Source organism: Oncorhynchus nerka, linkage group LG16 (assembly GCF_034236695.1).
Source record: "Oncorhynchus nerka isolate Pitt River linkage group LG16, Oner_Uvic_2.0, whole genome shotgun sequence".
NCBI classification, from domain to species: domain Eukaryota; kingdom Metazoa; phylum Chordata; class Actinopteri; order Salmoniformes; family Salmonidae; genus Oncorhynchus; species Oncorhynchus nerka.
This window is the reverse complement of record NC_088411.1, coordinates 27179114-27198106: the sequence shown is the minus strand read 5'-3', so window position 1 is coordinate 27198106 and position 18993 is coordinate 27179114. Positions and strand designations below refer to the sequence as shown.

Sequence of the window (18993 nt, the reverse complement as noted above, 5' to 3'; positions counted from 1 at the left end):
TAGACCATAAGCAACATACACGGACATGCATTGCCAAACAACGCTACTGCCACCTTCTGGTTTGGAGTATTTGAACAAGGATTAGTGGCTGACGACTTTGTCTTTGCTGTGTGAACACAAAAGAGATTGACTGCCGACACTAGGTTCAGAGATGCTAAGTACTGCTGCCAGGCAAACGTTTGACAATCCTACCGGTGTGTTTAAGCTTTAACCACAACCACATTCAATCTCTACTGAACCATTTATACCATTAGAATAAATGACTTTCCCATGGCCTAGGTAACCTCACAGACTGCCAGAGAGAGGAGAGTTTCCCGCTTACTACTGTATGTAAAGCACTTTGAGTACCTCAGTATGTAGAAAGGCGCTAAATGAATCCAATACATTATTATTATCAGTCCTTGGTCGCCCACAGCCCAGCAGAATGGTGGGAGCTCAAAAGGCTGCAGCTCAATCACTCATAGAATAGCGACCTCAAATTCAAGTCTGGAGCTCAAAGCCAGTTCCACTGCTCTAATCAGGGACTGATTTAGACCTGGGAGACCAGGTGGGTGCAATAAATTATCAGGTATAACAGAAAACCAGCAGTACTCCAGACCTCCATTGTAGGATACAATACCCCGGAAAGGAGAAAGACCGAGTCCTGTTGACAGACCCTTTTACCCTTCAGTAGGCCGGTCCATTCTGACGGTTCCAGGCAGTTGAATGGGCTACTCAGTGTGCCTGCCATCATGCCCACCACACGCCAGGCGCCGCCCACGCCCACGCGCTTCCATTAACCAGCTGGACACTGACTGCTGCTCTTAACACTGCCTCTTTCTCTCTCCCTCGCTCTCTCTTTCACTAAGATTATATAGCAACTGCACTTGTTCTTTCTCAATGTGCAAGGCTTTTACAGCACTATACTCTGATCCTGGGCTACCTACATTTTATAAACTTTGGACAGCACCCTTCCCTTGATGTTTTTCGACAAGAGACCCCTCCCTGTAAGGGTTTGGAGGACCGAATACATTTCTCTTCAGGGTTCGGACAGGGCCTGTCAGACAGGGCTCTATAGCTCCAATACCAGGCTTCTCGCTCACCTTTAAGTGGAGATCCCACACCTGTTCATCATACTTCTCATAGCGACAGACTTGGAGCCCCGTCCCCTCGGCCAGCTGACAGAACTCCCCCAGAGTGTCTCCTCTAGTGGGGGCAAACACCAGGGCTGTACCCTAAAAAGACAGACAGAGAGAGAGAGAGCGAGACAGACAGAAAGAGAGACACAGAAAGAGATAAAGAGAGAGAGACAGTGAGATAGAGAGAGAGAGAGAACAGAAAGACCGAGAGAGAGACAAAGAGAACAGAAAGAGAGAGCGAGAGAGACAGAGAGCGATACATATAGAAAGAGATACACAGTCTATCAATTTATTAAAAAACAATTGAAAAACCTAAAAAGCTATGCATTTCAAAAGTATACCTGTACTTTACGTGTGTAATGGTATGTTTCTGAATCAGGTTAATGCTTATTTATAACTGCTTATGTATATGCTTTCTAGGGCTGTGACTGTCATGGAATTTTGGATGATGGTAATTGGCCAGCCAAATGATCAAGGTCTCCGTAATAACCGTTCGAATAGCAAACAATTCATATTCAAATAATTAGAAGCACGTTTTCTCCTCTGCTCCGCTCCTGACTGCATGTGCTGCCATATACATAAAATTAATATATAACGGCTGTCCCCATTTAAGACAATGATGGCATAATGGGTGGACTGGAGGCCATTGAGAGTGTACACAGAAGAGCAAAGCAGGAAGTAAAAGCAGCAAGTGTGATTTGTTGATTCAACTCAAGTGACATTACAAAAAATACATTACATTACATGAGCCACATCAGTTAACATCATTTGAATTAACAATCTACATTAACATGGAAACTATTGCATTGCAATTACTTTGCCAGTCAAATTGGGTTTCCACTAGATAGCACAGCCACAAAGTCAAAATGGGCTTTTTGGTCTTAATTTAAGGTTAGCAGTATGGTTAAGGTTATGGTAAAAGTTAGATCTAAAATAACATTTTAATAAGATACATTTTGGAAATTAGAGACTTTGTGGCTGTGGTAAATAGTGAAGACCTTCAAGTTGCCAGAGAATAGAGGGCCCAAGGTCGTTCTATTCATTATATTTCTATGTGTGCTGCTACTGCATTGTGGGAAGCCTAGGCAACGAAAGACTCATTTGTTGCTTGTTTCAGCAAAAGGAGCAACAAAGTTTCAACACGTTGTTTACATTTTAAGAGTCCATGTCATAACAGAAACGGACTCATGTATTATGTACAACGTATTGCTGGTTTCAATTTAGGAAAGCTTCAAGTAGCTTTACTGTATAATCCATTACATAGTTATGCACAGTTAAGTTGTTCACAAAGACAGACACTTTACACAGTGTGTGTGTATGTACAGTGTCTTCAGAAAGTATTCATACCCTTTGACTTATTACACATTTTGTTGGGTTACAACCTGAATTCAAAATGGATGACATATTTAAATATATCTCCCATCATCACACAATACCCTATAATAACAAAGTGAAAACATGTTTTCATTTTTTTTGCACATTTTTAGAAAATGAAATACAGAAATATCTAATTGACATAAGTTTTCACAGCCCTGAGTCAAAAGATGTTAGAATCACCTTTGGCACAGATGTGAGTCTTAATGGGTAAGTCTCTAAGAGCTTTGCATACCTGGATTATTACAATATTTGCACATTATTCTTGTGTTGGATTTGCCCCAAACACAACGCTTTGTATTCAGGATACAGTATAAAGTGAATTTCTTTGCCACAATTTTTGCAGTTTTAATTTAGTGCTTATTGCAAACAGGATGCATATTTAAAAATATTTGTTATTCTGTACAGACTTCCTTCTTTTCACTCTGTCATTTAGGTTATTATTGTGGAGTAACTACAATGTTGATGATCCATCCTCAGTTTTCTCCTATCACAGCCATTCAACTCTGTAACTGTTTTAAAGTCAACATTGGCCTTATGGTGAAATCCCAGAGTGTTTTCCTTCCTCTCCATCAACCGAGTTAGGAAGGGCACCTGTATCTTTGCAGTGACTGGGCATATTGATACACCATCCAAAGTGTAATAAATAACTTCATCATGCTCAAAGGGATATTCAATGTCTGCTTTTTGTTTTACCCATCTGCCAATAGGTGCCCTTCTTTGTGAGACATTAGAAAATCTCCCTGGTCATTGTGGTTGAATCTGTGTTTGAAATTCACTGCTCGACTGAGGGACCTTACAGATAAATGTGTGTGGTACAGAGATGAGGTAGTCATATAACAACTATTATTGCACACAGAGTGAGTCCATGCAACTTATTATGTGACTTGTTGAGCACATGTTTACTCCTGAACTTGTTCAGGCTTGCCATGACAAAGGGGTCGAATACTTATTGACCCAAGACATTTCAGCTTTTAATTCATTTGTATACATTTGTAAAAACATAATTCCATTTTCACATTATGGGGTATTGTGTGTAGGCCAGTGACAGAAAATCTACATTTAATACATTTTAAATGCAGGCTGTAACAACAAAATGTGGAAAAGGTCAAGGGGTGTGAATATGTTTTAGCACTGTATGTATGTACAGTGGAGTCTGAAATTATCGACACCCTTAGTAAATATGAGTAATAATGAATTTATAAAATAAATAATAAAAATACTAAGTTATACTGTATGCAAAACAAATTGGTAAATTATATTATTTTACAGTGCATTTACAGTGCATTACCAATAACAGGGGAGGTTAGCATGTCTACAGAGGGCCAAAGATCATACCTCCAAGACATGCAAACCTCTCAGCATAACCAATAACAGGAGAGGTTAGCATGTCTACAGAGGGCCAAAGATCATACCTCCAAGACATGCAAACCTCTCAGCATTACCAATAACAGGGGAGGTTAGCATGTCTACAGAGGGCCAAAGATCATACCTCCAAGACATGCAAACCTCTCAGCATTACCAATAACAGGGGAGGTTAGCATGTCTACAGAGGGCCAAAGATCATACCTCCAAGACATGCAAACCTCTCAGCATTACCAATAACAGGGAGGTTAGCATGTCTACAGAGGGCCAAAGATCATACCTCCAAGACATGCAAACCTCTCAGCATTACCAATAACAGGGAGGTTAGCATGTCTACAGAGGGCCAAAGATCATACCTCCAAGACATGCAAACCTCTCAGCATTACCAATAACAGGGGAGGTTAGCATGTCTACAGAGGGCCAAAGATCATACCTCCAAGACATGCAAACCTCTCAGCATTACCAATAACAGGGGAGGTTAGCATGTCTACAGAGGGCCAAAGATCATACCTCCAAGACATGCAAACCTCTCAGCATTACCAATAACAGGGGAGGTTAGCATGTCTTCGGGGTATGATATTTGACCCACTGAAACTTTCTCACTCATCATTATTCACGTTTCATTCAGGATTATCCATAATCATGGTAATCATGGTACGAACTGCAAGTCACAAGCTTGATGTAGTCATTGCAAGCTAGGAACATGAGACCGAATACTAAAAACTTTTGACTACTTTATTTATAAGAATCCTTAGGGGTGTCAATAATTTTGACCCCTACCTTTTTGAGAAAATGTACTATTACTTGATAAACAAAATCTCTTTCTCTGACCAATTGTATTAGTTTTAAATAATATAACTTCCCAATTTTTTGGAGCATACAATATAGCTCAGTATTATATATTGCTCATCTTTAAGGGTGTCAATCATTTCGGACCCCACTGTATGTATATATTTATCTCCCTAATATTGAGTTGCACCCCCTTTTACCCTCAGAACAGACTCAATTTGTCGGGTCATGGACTACAAGGTGTTCAAAGCGTTCCACAGGGATGCTGTTGGCTGGATGTCCTTTGGGTGGTGGACCATTCTTGATACACACAGGAAACTGTTGATGTGAAAAACACCTGGCACCTACTACCATACCCAGTTCAAAGGCACTTAAATATTTTGTCTGGCCCATTCTCCCTCTGAATGGCACACATACACAATCCATGTCTCAATTGTCTCAAGGCTTGAAAATCCTTCTTTATCTTGTCTTCTCCCCTTCATCTACACTGATTGAAGTGTATTTAACAGGTGACATCAATAAGGGATCATAGCTTTCACCTGGATTCACCTGGTCAGTGTATGTCATGGAAAGAACAGGTGTTCTTAATGTTTTGTACACTGATTGTTTAAAGCAAAACTACCAAAACTATTGCAGATGGTGAACCTTTAAAGAAGTCTCAAGGTATCGCCAACATAATCGTCCGAGGGGGTTTCAACAGGCTTTTCCGCTGCGACATCGCCAAAGATCCATCTGCTGGCCAAGGCCCGCGAGCTTTCTGAATCGCTGTATCTCCAGCTCACCGCATGAAGAGGAATAAACAGACTCCCCCCATCGCGACGTCCCCCAAAGGTTAACTCTCTAGCCCTCGCTATCTCCCTGCTTGCTAATTCGGCCTGCTAACGGCTTGTCAAGCTCCGGTCCGCTAATCGGGCCTACGAACTGTTAGCTTGTTAGCACAGGCCTGCTAACCGTCTGAACCACCGCGTCCCAATCACTCTCTGACCCCATTTACTTTCTATCTCTTTTTGATTTTTAATTTGTTTATACCTTCCGGAAACCTGCCTCACCCAATGTGATACGGAATCGCTATTACTTTTACTTTTATTTTTATGACACACTCAAGAACCTCCAGACGCTAACCAGCTAACTAGCTACAAGCTAGTTAGTCATTGTTAGTTAAAAAAAAATTTAAAAAAAAAAAACCTGGATGACACTCGCCAGCCCAGCCCCCCTGCCCATCCACCGCTGCCCCCTGGACACTGATCTCTTGGCTACATAGCTGACGCACGCTGGACTGTCCATTAATCACGGTACTCCTTTCTGCTTGTTTGTCTTACCTGTCGGCCCCGTTGCCTAAGTCAACGCCATTTTACCTGCTGTTTGTTGTGCTAGCGGATTAGCCCCGCCTACTGTTTTTAGCTAGCTTTCCAAATTCAACACCTGTGATTACTGTATGCCTCGCTGTATGTCTCTCTCAGATGTCAATATGCCTTGTATACTGTTGTTCAGGTTAGTTATAATTGTTTTAGTTCACAATGGAGCCCCTAGACCCACTCTGCATACCCCTGTTACCTCCTTTGTCCCACCTCCCACACATGCGGTGACCTCACCCATTACAACCAGCATGTCCAGAGATACAACCTGTCTCATCATCACCCAGTGCCTGGGCTTGCCTCCGCTGTACCCGCACCCCACCATACCCCTGTCTGCGCATTTTGCCCTGAATATATTCTACCATGCCCAGAAACCTGCTCCTCTTATCCTCTGCCCCCAACGCTCTAGGCGACCAGTTTTGATAGCCTTTAGCCGCACCCTCATACTACTCCTTCTCTGTTCCGCGGGTGATGTGGAGGTAAACCCAGGCCCTGCATGTCCCCAGGTACCCTCATTTGTTGACTTCTGTGATCGAAAAGCCTTGGTTTTATGCATGTCAACATCAGAAGCCTCCTCCCTAAGTTTGTTTTACTCACTGCTTTAGCACACTCTGCTAACCCTGATGTCCTTGCCGTGTCTGAATCCTGGCTCAGGAAGGCCACCAAAAATTCAGAGATTTCCATACCCAACTATAACATCTTCCGTCAAGATAGAACTACCAAAGGGGGCGGAGTTGCAGTCTACTGCAGAGATAGCCTGCAAAGTAATGTCATACTTTCCAGGTCCATACCCAAACAGTTCGAACTACTAATTTTGAAAATTACCCTCTCCAGAAATAAGTCTCTCACTGTTGCCGCCTGCTACCGGCCACCCTCAGCTCCCAGCTGTACCCTGGACACCATTTGTGAATTGATCGCCCCCATCTAGCTTCAGAGTTTGTTCTGTTAGGTGACCTAAACTGGGATATGCTTAACACCCCGGCAGTCCTACAATGTAAGCTAGATGCCCTCAATCTCACTCAAATCATCAAGGAACCCACCAGGTACAACCCTAACTCTGTAAACAAGGGCACCCTCATAGACGTCATCCTGACCAACTGGCCCTCCAAATACACCTCCGCTGTCTTCAACCAGGATCTCAGCGATCACTGCCTCATTGCCTGTATCCGCCACGGAGCCGCAGTCAAACGACCACCCTCATCACTGTCAAACGCTCCCTAAAACACTTCTGTGAGCAGGCCTTTCTAATCGACCTGGCCCGGGTATCCTGGAAGGACATTGACCTCATCCCGTCAGTTGAGGATGCCTGGTCATTCTTTAAAAGTAACTTCCTCACCATTTTAGATAAGCATGCTCCGTTCAAAAAATGCAGAACCAAGAACAGATACAGCCCTTGGTTCACTCCAGACCTGACTGCCCTCGACCAGCACAAAAACATCCTGTGGCGGACTGCAATAGCATCGAATAGCCCCCGTGATATGCAACTGTTCAGGGAAGTCAGGAACCAATACACGCAGTCAGTCAGGCAGGAAAGCTAAGGCCAGCTTCTTCAGGCAGAAGTTTGCATCCTGTAGCTCCAACTCCAAAAAGTTCTGGGACACTGTGAAGTCCATGGAGAACAAGAGCACCTCCTCCCAGCTGCCCACTGCACTGAGGCTAGGTAACACGGTCTCCACCGATAAATCCACGATTATCGAAAGCTTCAATAAGCACTTCTCAACGGCTGGCCATGCCTTCCGCCTGGCTACTCCAACCTCGGCCAACAGCTCCACCCCCCCCCGCAGCTCCTCGCCCAAGCCTCTCCAGGTTCTCCTTTACCCAAATCCAGATAGCAGATGTTCGGAAAGAGCTGCAAAACCTAGACCCATACAAATCAGCTGGGCTTGACAATCTGGACCCTCTATTTCTGAAACTATCTGTCGCCATTGTCGCAACCCCTATTACCAGCCTGTTCAACCTCTCTTTCATATCGTCTGAGATCCCCAAGGATTGAAAGCTGCCGCAGTCATCCCCCTCTTCAAAGGGGGAGACACCCTGGACCCAAACTGCTATAGACCTATATCCATCCTGCCCTGCCTATCTAAGGTCTTGAAAGCCAAGTCAACAAACAGGTCACTGACCATCTCGAATCCCACCGTACCTTCTCCGCTGTGCAATCTGGTTTCCGAGCCGGTCACGGGTGCACCTCAGCCACGCTCAAGGTACTAAACGATATCATTACCGCCACCGATAAAAGACAGTACTGTGCAGCCGTCTTCATCGACCTCGCCAAGGCTTTCGACTCTGTCAATCACCATATTCTTATCGGCAGACTCAATAGCCTCGGTTTCTCGGATGACTGCCTTGCCTGGTTCACCAATTACTTTGCAGACAGAGTTCAGTGTGTCAAATCGGAGGGCATGCTGTCCGGTCCTCTGGCAGTCTCTATGGGGGTGCCACAGGGTTCAATTCTCGGGCCGACTCTTTTCTCTGTATATATCAATGATGTTGCTCTTGCTGCGGGCGATTCCCTGATCCACCTCTACGCAGACGACACCATTCTATATACTTTCGGCCCGTCATTGGACACTGTGCTATCTAACCTCCAAACGAGCTTCAATGCCATACAGCACTCCTTCCGTGGCATCCAACTGCTCTTAAACGCGAGTAAAACCAAATGCATGCTTTTCAACCGATCGCTGCCTGCACCCGCATGCCCGACTAGCATCACCACCCTGGATGGTTCCGACCTTGAATATGTGGACATCTATAAGTACCTAGGTGTCTGGCTAGACTGCAAACTCTCCTTCCAGACTCACATCAAACAAGCTTACCCTAGTAAAACTGACTATCCTACCGATCCTCGATTTCGGCGATGTCATCTACAAAATGGCTTCCAACACTCTACTCAGCAAACTGGATGCAGTCTATCATAGTGCCATCCGTTTTGTCACCAAAGCACCTTATACCACCCACCACTGCGACTTGTATGCTCTAGTCGGCTGGCCCTCGCTACATATTCGTCGCCAGACCCACTGGCTCCAGGTCATCTACAAGTCCATGCTAGGTAAAGCTCCGCCTTATCTCAGTTCACTGGTCACGATGGCAACACCCATCCGTAGCACACGCTCCAGCAGGTGTATCTCACTGATCATCCCTAAAGCCAACACCTCATTTGGCCGCCTTTCGTTCCAGTACTCTGCTGCCTGTGACTGGAACGAACTGCAAAAATCGCTGAAGTTGGAGACTTTTATCTCCCTCACCAACTTCAAACATCAGCTATCCGAGCAGCTAACCGATCGCTGCAGCTGTACATAGTCTATTGGTAAATAGCCCACCCATTTTCACCTACCTCATTCCCATACTGTTTTTATACTGTTTTTTAAATTTATTTATTTACTTTTCTGCTCTTTTGCACACCAATATCTCTACCTGTACATGACCATCTGATCATTTATCACCCCAGTGTTAATCTGCAAAATTGTATTATTCGCCTACCTCCTCATGCCTTTTGCACACATTGTATATAGACTGCCCATTTTTTTCTACTGTGTTATTGACTTGTTAATTGTTTATTCCATGTGTAACTCTGTGTTGTCTGTTCACACTGCTATGCTTTATCTTGGCCAGGTCGCAGTTGCAAATGAGAACTTGTTCTCAACTAGCCTACCTGGTTAAATAAAGGTGAAATAAATAAAAAAATAAAAAAATCTGAGTACCTTATGATAAGCTGTAGACCACACTATCTACCAAGAGAGTTCTCATCTATATTATTTGTAGCCATCTATTTACCACCAGAGACTGATGCTGGCACTAAGAGCGCACTCAACCAACTCTATAACGCCATAAGCAAACAAGAAAATGTTCACCCAGAAGCGACGCTCCTAGTGGCCGGGGACTTTAATGCAGGGAAACTTAAATTAGTTTTACCAAGTTTTTACCAGAATGTCACATGTGCAACCAGAGGACCAAAAAAACTCTACACCACCTTTACTCCACACACAGAGATGCATACAAGCCTGACATTTGGCAAATCTGACCATAATTCTATCCCCCTGATTCCTGCTTACAAGAAAAAAACTAAAGCAGGAAGTACCAGTGACCGCTCAATACGGAAGTGGTCAGATGATTACAGGCAACAATCCGCATCGAGCTAAAGGCTAGAGCTGCCGCTTTCAAGGAGCGGGACACTAATCCGGACTCTTATAAGAAATCCTGCTATGCCCACAGATGAACCATCAAACAAGCAAAGCGTCAATACAGGACTAAGATTGAATCCTACTACACCAGCTCTGACGCTCGTCGGATGTGGCAGGGCTTGAAAACTATTACGGACTACAAAAGGAAAACCCAGACATGAGCTGTCCAGTGATGCGAGCCTACCAGACGAGCTAAATGCCTTTTATGCTCGCTTCGAGGCAAGCAACACTGAAGCATGCACAAGAGCACCAGCTGTTCTGGACGACTGTGTGAAAACGCACTCGGTAGCCGATGTGAGCAAGACCTTTAAACAGGTCAACATTCACAAATCCGCGGAACCATATGGATTACCAGGACGTGTACTCAAAGTATGCATGGACCAACTGGCAAATGTCTTCACTTACATTTTCAGCCTCTCCCTGACTGGGTCTGTAATACCTACATGTTTCAAGCAGACCTCCATAGTCCCTGTACCCAAGGAAGCAATGGTAATCTGCCTAAACGATTACTGCCCCGTAGCACTCACGTTGGTAGCCAACAGATCCACAGATGACGCAATCTCAATCACACTCCACACTGCCCTTCCCCACCTGGACAAGGAACACCTATGTGAGAATGATGTTCATTGACTACAGCAGAGCGTTCAACACCATAGTGCCCATGAAGCTCATCACTAAGATAAGGACCCTGGGACTAAACACCTCCCTCTGCAACTGGATCCTGGACTTCCTGACGGGCCGCCCCTAGGTGGTAAGGGTAGGCAACAACACGCCTGCCACGCTGATCCTCATCACTGGGGCCCCTCAGGGGTGTGAACTTAGTCCCCTCCTGTACTCCCTGTTTGCCCACAACTGCATGGCCAACGACAACTCCAACACCATCATTTCATTTGCTGACGACCCAACAGTGGTAGGCCTGATCACCGACAACGTTGAGACAGCCTATAGGGCGGAGGTCAGAGAACTGGCCGTGTTGTGCCAGGACAACAACCTCTCCCTCAATGTGAGAAGACAAAGGAGCTGATCGTGGACTACCCGAAAAGGCAGGGCAAGCAGGCCCCCATTAACATCAACGGGGCTGTAGTAGGCGGGTCGAGGATTTCAAGTTCCTTGCTTTCCACATCACCAACGAACTATCATGGTCCAAACACACCAAGCCAGTCGTGAAGAGGACACAACAAAGCCTTTTCCCCCTCAGGAGACTTAAAATATTTGGCATGGGTCCCCAGATCCTCAAAACTGTCTGAAGCGGCATCATCGAGAGCATCCTGAGCGGTTGTATCAACGTCTGGTATGGCAACTGCTCGGCATCTGACCACAAGGCACTACAGAGGGTAGTGTGTACAGCCCAGTACATCACTGGGGCCAAGCTTTCTGCAATCCAGGACCTATATAATAGGTGGTGACAGAGGAAAGCCCATAAAATTGTCAGAGACTCCAGTCACACAAGTCATAGACTGTTTTCTCTGCTACTGCATGGCAAGCGGTATTAGAGCGCCAAGTCTAGGACCAAAAGGCTCCTTAACAGCTTCTACCTCCAAGCAAAAAGACGGCTGAACAATTAATAAAATGGCCACCGGACTATTACATTTGTGTGTTTGTACACTGCTGCTACTCACTGTTTATTATCTATGCATAGTCACTTCAACCATACCCTGTACAAATGACCTCAAGTAACCTGTACCCCCGCACACTGACTCGGTACTGGTACCGACTGTATACAGCCTCGTTATTGTTATGTTATTGTGTTACTTTTTATTATACCTTTTTATTTTAGTCTACTTGGTAAATATTTTCTTAACTCTTCTTGAACTGCACTGTTGGTTAAGGGCTTGTAAGTAATCATTTCACGGTAAAGTCTACACTTGCTGTATTCGGCGCATGTGACAAATAAAGTTTGATTTAAACAATCAAAATCAAATCTATTGCCAGCCCCTTTCAGCAGGTAGGCTATAGCTAGAGGAGAGTTGTGTCTCTGGTAGCTTACTTTTATTCTGGTAAAACACCATTTTCAACAGCGCATAGATTACAATAACCTATTAGTCAAGGGATTCATCCACTCTTTCTCCATCCCACCATCTATTTTTCTCCCTCCCTATCTATCTCCCCTTCTCTCATTTTCTTTCCATCTCTCTCTCCTCCAGCCTCCCTCTCTCCTCCTTAATTGTTTATATGCATTATCATTCCCCAAGTAGACAGCGTTGGGTCCAGGTGACAGACCTGTATTTTGAAAGCCGAGCCTTCCTTAGCCAGAGGAAGGTAAGCAATTTAAGCCCTGCGCTGAGCCCTAATCTTGGGTTGTCAAAAGGAGCCCAGCCATTCTCCCTATGCTAATCAATCAATGACGCCCTGCACCCGTTCGTTCACTCAGTGTATGTGTGTGTTTGTGCGTATGGACCCAGTTATTTGAGTCCTGCCTCTCCTGTGGCCAGGCTGAACTCTTAGCTCTGACCACTCTGCTCTCCTCTCCTTTCAGCCAGCCAGGGAGTCAGCCAGTGAGTGGCCATCTGTATTATTGTGATTCCATTCTATTTGATTTCTCCCAGGTATTACATTAGATAATAAACTAAAATATTAAAAAACACCTAATCCAATCAATGGCTGAAACGCATCCACACTTTCTAGATGAACCAGTACAGCTAGCACAGTCAGACTACCAGCAGTAAGGGGATTAGCTCCAGGTTCAAAGTTTCTTTGAAATCCTTCGGCTTTAAATATTATTTCATATTTTTTATCATATTATTTGTTTTAATTAAATTGGAGGATGGGAAGGCACACAGCAGTACAAACAAAATAAACATAAAAAACAAGAATAACAGGGGGATGAGCTGGTTTTGACAGCTGTTTTTTCATCTGTTTGAGGAGTCAGAATCCCCCCCGCCCCAAAAAAACATCAGCCCAAAAAAACAAAACAAAAAAACAATTCCACTGTAATGGGCTGATTAGGATGGGGATGGCACGCCTCCATGTTGGAAAAACAAATTAACATCATTAGTAGTAGAAATGAATTGTTTTGTCAATCTGTTGTGGAATCTGTTCAGGGGCCAGTCTGTGGTACTGTGGTTTTAGGGTGAGATAGATTAAAGAGGGAAATTAGGTCTAAAGACTAATTTTAGATCATCTCAATTATCTGCATTATAACTAGAGATAAACAAGGCATCAAAAGCCATTGCATTCAAATGAAGGGAGCATAGTCAATATGTGGACGGTGGTCTTGTAAAAAAAGAGGGAGAAAGTTCCAAACCAACAATATATCAGGGAATAGAAGGATACAGGATACGTGTAGAGAGCTGTGCTGATTAAACCTGCTCTGGACGGCATACATTAGACGTGTACATCTGGTAAACCGGCCATAATACATGATTTACAGTGAACTTAAAGGAAATGTAAGTAAAACATTACTCTAGAGGGGGACCTGTGTATCTATCTATACCCTCTGGACACCCAGGGAGGAAAGAGGGATAGAGGGAGGGTGAAGAAGAGGAGGAAAGAGATGGGGCAAGGGGTTCAAACTGCAGTGTTTTGGATCAGTACCACTTCCTCGTCTCTGAATGGATTACAAAGATCATGGACCCTCCACCGTTACCACGTCAGCACTTTCACACCCCCTCCTCTCCTCCCTTTCACCCTCCTCTTTTAATATAAAGACATTTCCTATCAAAGCCAATACTTGAAAAAGCCAGACAGATAAATAGAAATCACACATTATCTTTGAAGCCTTTTTTCATTTACTTTGCCTCTCGTAGCGTGTCTCTTATCACCAGGGGCAAATATGAGAAGTTCCCTGCTTTATGATTAGGGGGAAAGCATTAAATAGATTATAGGACTCCATTCAAGTTGTACACAATAAGTACTAAAGTATTACATGATATTAATCCTGCCATTCCATTACTGTCTCAATCACTGGGTGAAGCCTAATTACGGGGGAGTCCGTTGCTGCAGAGTGAATTGAAACACACTTACGTCTGGTCGCAGTAATCTCCTTATTGCATCAACCAGGCTGCCTCTGTACTGGTCCAGAAACAAGCTGAGGAGGGTGGGAGAGAGGAGGGGGAGGAGGGAGGGGGGGGAGAAATAGAGGGGGAGAAAGAGATAGATTAGAATGCATTCTAGCGATAGTGACTCAAGATAAACTAGGAGGCTATTTATTTTCCATTGTTTACAAATAAATCCACAAACAGAAGAAAAACAATTTGCATGAGTAAAATTCATTTATTTTCCTTTGTTTACAAATAAATCCACAAACAGAAGAAAAACAATTTTCATGAGTAAAATTCATTTATTTCCCTTTGTTTACAAATAAATCCACAAACAGAAGAAAAACAATTTGCATGAGTAAAATTCATTTATTTCCCTTTGTTTACAAATAAATCCACTAACAGAAGAAAAACAATCTGCATGAGTAAAATTCATTTATTTCCCTTTGTTTACAAATAAATCCACAAACAGAAGAAAAACAATCTGCATGAGTAAAATTCATTTTTTTCCCTTTGTTTACAAATAAATCCACAAACAGAAGAAAAACAATCTGCATGAGTAAAATTCATTTCTGTTTGATTTATATTCTCCTCCCTTTATTTTCATCAAAGTCTAAAATGTACACAGATATATGCATACATATGACACACAAACACACTTCAAATCGCTAACAGATCTCAATATTTCAAAACAATGATTTGAAAGTATACAAAGTAATTATCTGTATTCATGTACAGTGAGCTAGCCGTTGTTTTGGCTCTGTACTTTGGATATGAAATTAGGTTAAAGTGCAGACTGTCAGCTTTAATTTGAGGGTATTCTCATCCATATCAGGTGAACTGTTTAGAAATTACACCACTTTTTGTACATGTCCCCCCATTTTTGGGGAGTAAAAGTATAAGGACAAACTCACTTAAAGTTGTATTAAAGTAGTCAAAAGTATTTGTCCAATATTCATAGCACTCAATGACTATATCAAGCTTGTGACAAAAAAAAATTGTTGGATGCATTTTCTGTTTGTTTTGGTTGTGTTTCAGATGATTTTGTACCCGATATAAATGAATGGTAAATAATATAGTGCCATTTGTGTCACTTTTATTGTAAATAAGAATAGAATATGTTTCTAAACACTTCTACATGAATGTGGATGCTACCATGATTACGGATAATCCTGAATGAATCATGAATAATGATGAGTGTACGGATAATCCTGAATGAATCATGAATAATGATGAGTGTACGGATAATCCTGAATGAATCATGAATAATGATGAGTGTACGGATAATCCTGAATGAATCTTGAATAATGATGAGTGTACGGATAATCCTGATTGAATCTTGAATAATGATGAGTGTACGGATAATCCTGAATGAATCATGAATAATGATGAGTGTACGGATAATCCTGAATGAATCATGAATAATGATGAGTGAGAATGCACAAATATCATACCTCCAAGACATGCTAACCTCTCACCATTACAGGGGAAGTTAGCATTTTTGGGGGGGTATGATTGTGCATATGTAACTTTCTCACTCATCATTATTCACCATTCAGTATCCATAATCATGGTAGCTTCCACGTTAATGAAGAAGTGTTTAGAAACATATAGGTGCAGTCAGAAAGTATTCAGACCCTTTGACTTTTTCCACATTTTGTAATGTTACAGCATTATTTTAAAATTGATTAAATTGTTCCCCCCCCCAATCTACACACAATACCCCATAATGACAAAGGAAAAACACAAACATTTTTTTGGGGTCAATTTATTTTTTACTCAGTACTTTCTTGAAGCACCTTTGGCAGCGATTACATTCTTGAGTCTTCTTGGGTATGACGATTAATTTCTTCGATTCATCTCTGCAGATCCTCTCCAGCTCTGTCAGGCTGGATGGGGAGCGTCACTGCACAGCTGTTTTCAGGTCTCTCCAGAGATGTTAGATCGGGTTCAAGTCCGGGCTCTGGCTGGGCCACTCAAGGACATTGAGACTTGTCCCGAAGACACTCCTGCATTGTCTTGGCTGTGTGCTTAGGGTCCTTGTCCTGTTGGAAGGTGAACCTTCACTCTGCAGATATTTGTCCTTCTGTAAGGTCTCCACAGAGGATCTCTGGAGCTCTGTCAGAGAGACCATCGGGTTCTTGGTCACCTCCCTGACCAAGGCCCTACTCCCCGGATTGCTCAGCTTGGCTGGGCGGCCAGCTCTAGGAAGAGTCTTGGTGGTTCCAAACTTCTTCCATTTAAGAATAATGGAGGCCATTGTGTTCTTGGGGACCTTCAATGCTGCAGAAATTTTTGGTATCCTTCCCCAGATCTGTGCTTCCACACAATCCTGTCTCGGAGCTCTACCGACAATTCCTTCGACCTAATGGCTTGATCTTTCCTCTGACATGCACTGTCAACTGTGGGACCTTATATAGACAGGTGTGTGCCTTTCCAATCAATTGGATTTACCACAGGTGCACTCCAATGAAGTTGTAGAAACATCTCAAGGATGATCAATGGAAACAGGAAGCACCTGGGCTCAATTTCGAGTCTCATAGCAAAGGGTCTGAATACTTATGTAAATAAGGTATTTCTGAATTTATAAAAAACTGTTTTAGCTTTGTCATTATGGGGTATTGTGTGTAGATTAATGCAGGAAATAAACAATTGATCCATTTTAGAATAATGCTGTAATGTTACAAAATGTGGAAAAAGCAAAGGGGTCTGAAAACTCTCTCTCTACTCTTATTTACAATGAAAATGACACAATACATTATTTACCATTAATTCCTATTGGGCACAAAATAATCTGAAACACAACCAAAACAAACAGCATGTGCATCCAACAAGTTTGTAAAGTCTCAAGCATGATGTAGTCATTGTGTGCTAGAAATATGGGACCAAATACTAAACTTTTGACTACTTTAATACAACTTCTAATATTCAATATGACACTGTTATGTATGCCATTAGTCAACTGTTGACCAGGCTATGTGAGAGCTGCAATCTGACCTGGTTACCTTACAGAAAGCCCTGGCTGGTTTAAAATGTGTACTTAATGCGGGCAAGACTAAATACATGATGTTCTCTAGTTCTCTCCTGAATGTTTCAGATGGACTACATATTTATTCATTGGATGGTCCTCCCATTGATCGGGTTCCCGCCTACAAATATCTGGGCATTTCAATTGACAAAGACATCATGTTTAAAAAGCATATGGATGAGTTTGTTAAAAAGCTAAGATTCAAAGTGTGTTTAAAAAAACATATATATATAAAAAGATCTATCTCCCTAAATAGCAGGAAGCAGGTTGTACAGTCAACTTTCCTGACAGTCCTTGATTATGGCAACAGCATTTACCAGATTGCAGCAGCCACTACTCCTAAACGTTTGGATGCCGTCCACCACAGCGCCGTTCGTTAGATCACTGGTGACAGTTTTAATACTCACCGCTGCATCCTGTATCAAAAAGTTTGACTGGTCCTCATTAAAGTCCCATATAACAATTCCTTACTTCCTTTTTGTTTACAAAGCCCTACCACACAAGCTTCCAACTTACCTAACTTCGTTGCTAATGTATAAAAGAATGAGCTACCAAACCCACTCGCAGGATTGGTTAACTTGAGGTAAATCCTCCTTTAGTTTTAGTGCCCCCCATTGTTGGAATAACGTACAAAATGATTCCCTGGTGCCACTAGGGCAGTTTAGGACTCTAGTGTTGAATGAATTCATTGAGGATCGATTTGAATGGTTCATTTGTTGTGGTCTTGAGGTTGTGCCTTGTGGTTATTTTTATTCTTCTTGTTTTAAATGTAATGTAAATTGTTCTTCCTGTTGTGGAAAATGTTTCTACTCAGGACACGATTGGGAATGAGACCCTGGTCTCAATTGGGCTATCCTGAATAAAAGTTAATACACATTATTTAAAAAATCATTTTACAAAACATTGCTCTTTCCATGACATAGATTGACTAGGTGAATACTATGATCCCTTATTGATGTCACTTTTTAAATCATGAAGGGGAGGAGACCGGTTAAAGAAGGAAGCCTTGAGACAACTGAGACATGGATTGTGTATGTGTGCCATTTAGAGGGTGAATGTGCAAGACAAAATATTGAAGTGCCTTAGAAAATGGGTATGGTAGTAGGTGCCAGGCGCACTGGGTTTGTGTCAAGAACTTGCAACGCTGCTGGGCTTTTCACGCTCAACAGTTTCCTGTGTGTATCAAGAATGGTCCACCACCAAGCTAACTTGACACAACAGTGAAAGTATCGGAGCCAACATGGGCCAGCATCCCTGTGGAACGCTTTCTACACCTTGTAGAGTTCATGCCCCATCGAATTGAGGCTGTTCTGATGGCAAAACGGGGGGGGGGGGGGGGGCACCAATTGAACCTCAGTCATTGTTTCATTTCAAATGTGCTGGAGTACAGAGCCAAAATAAGACAAAACATGTAACTGTCCCAATACCTTTGGAGCTCATTGTATTTATATAAATAAAATATGATAATGTTAGAAAGTGATAAAAACAACATTCAATTTATATAATTTACAAGTAACAACCATCATTTTAATCCCCAACCCTCAACAGTGACATGATATAAAACTGTACAAACCTAGTGACATTTGAATAATTGTTGGAGTTTTTTTGCAAGTCGAAGGGAACTCAACAAGCTATCATATGTCATTACTCAGCAATGACCATTATCAGATCATTGAACACTGGTGCAATGTATGTAAAACTCCTTTAGATGAAACGGAAAGAGATTTAAAAAGAGATGGCAAGACTAAGGTGGAGGGCTTGGAATGAGATCGTATACTGTATGTGCCTGTTTGTAGGAGGAGTTAAGAT

The 18993-nt window shown here is 42.6% G+C and overlaps 1 protein-coding gene across 1 annotated transcript in view; it reads right to left on the bottom strand.

Moving 5' to 3' along the window:
* The window catches only part of camkmt (calmodulin-lysine N-methyltransferase), a 210447-nt gene that overhangs the window by 8934 nt on the left and 182520 nt on the right, over window positions 1–18993 (bottom strand). Inside the window, exons 9-10 of the mRNA XM_065002550.1 lie at window positions 14143–14206; window positions 1083–1214 (exon numbers count right to left, since the gene is read on the bottom strand). Coding sequence (XP_064858622.1) covers window positions 1083–1214; window positions 14143–14206 — 196 coding nt within the window. The remainder of the gene's footprint in view (window positions 1–1082; window positions 1215–14142; window positions 14207–18993) is intronic.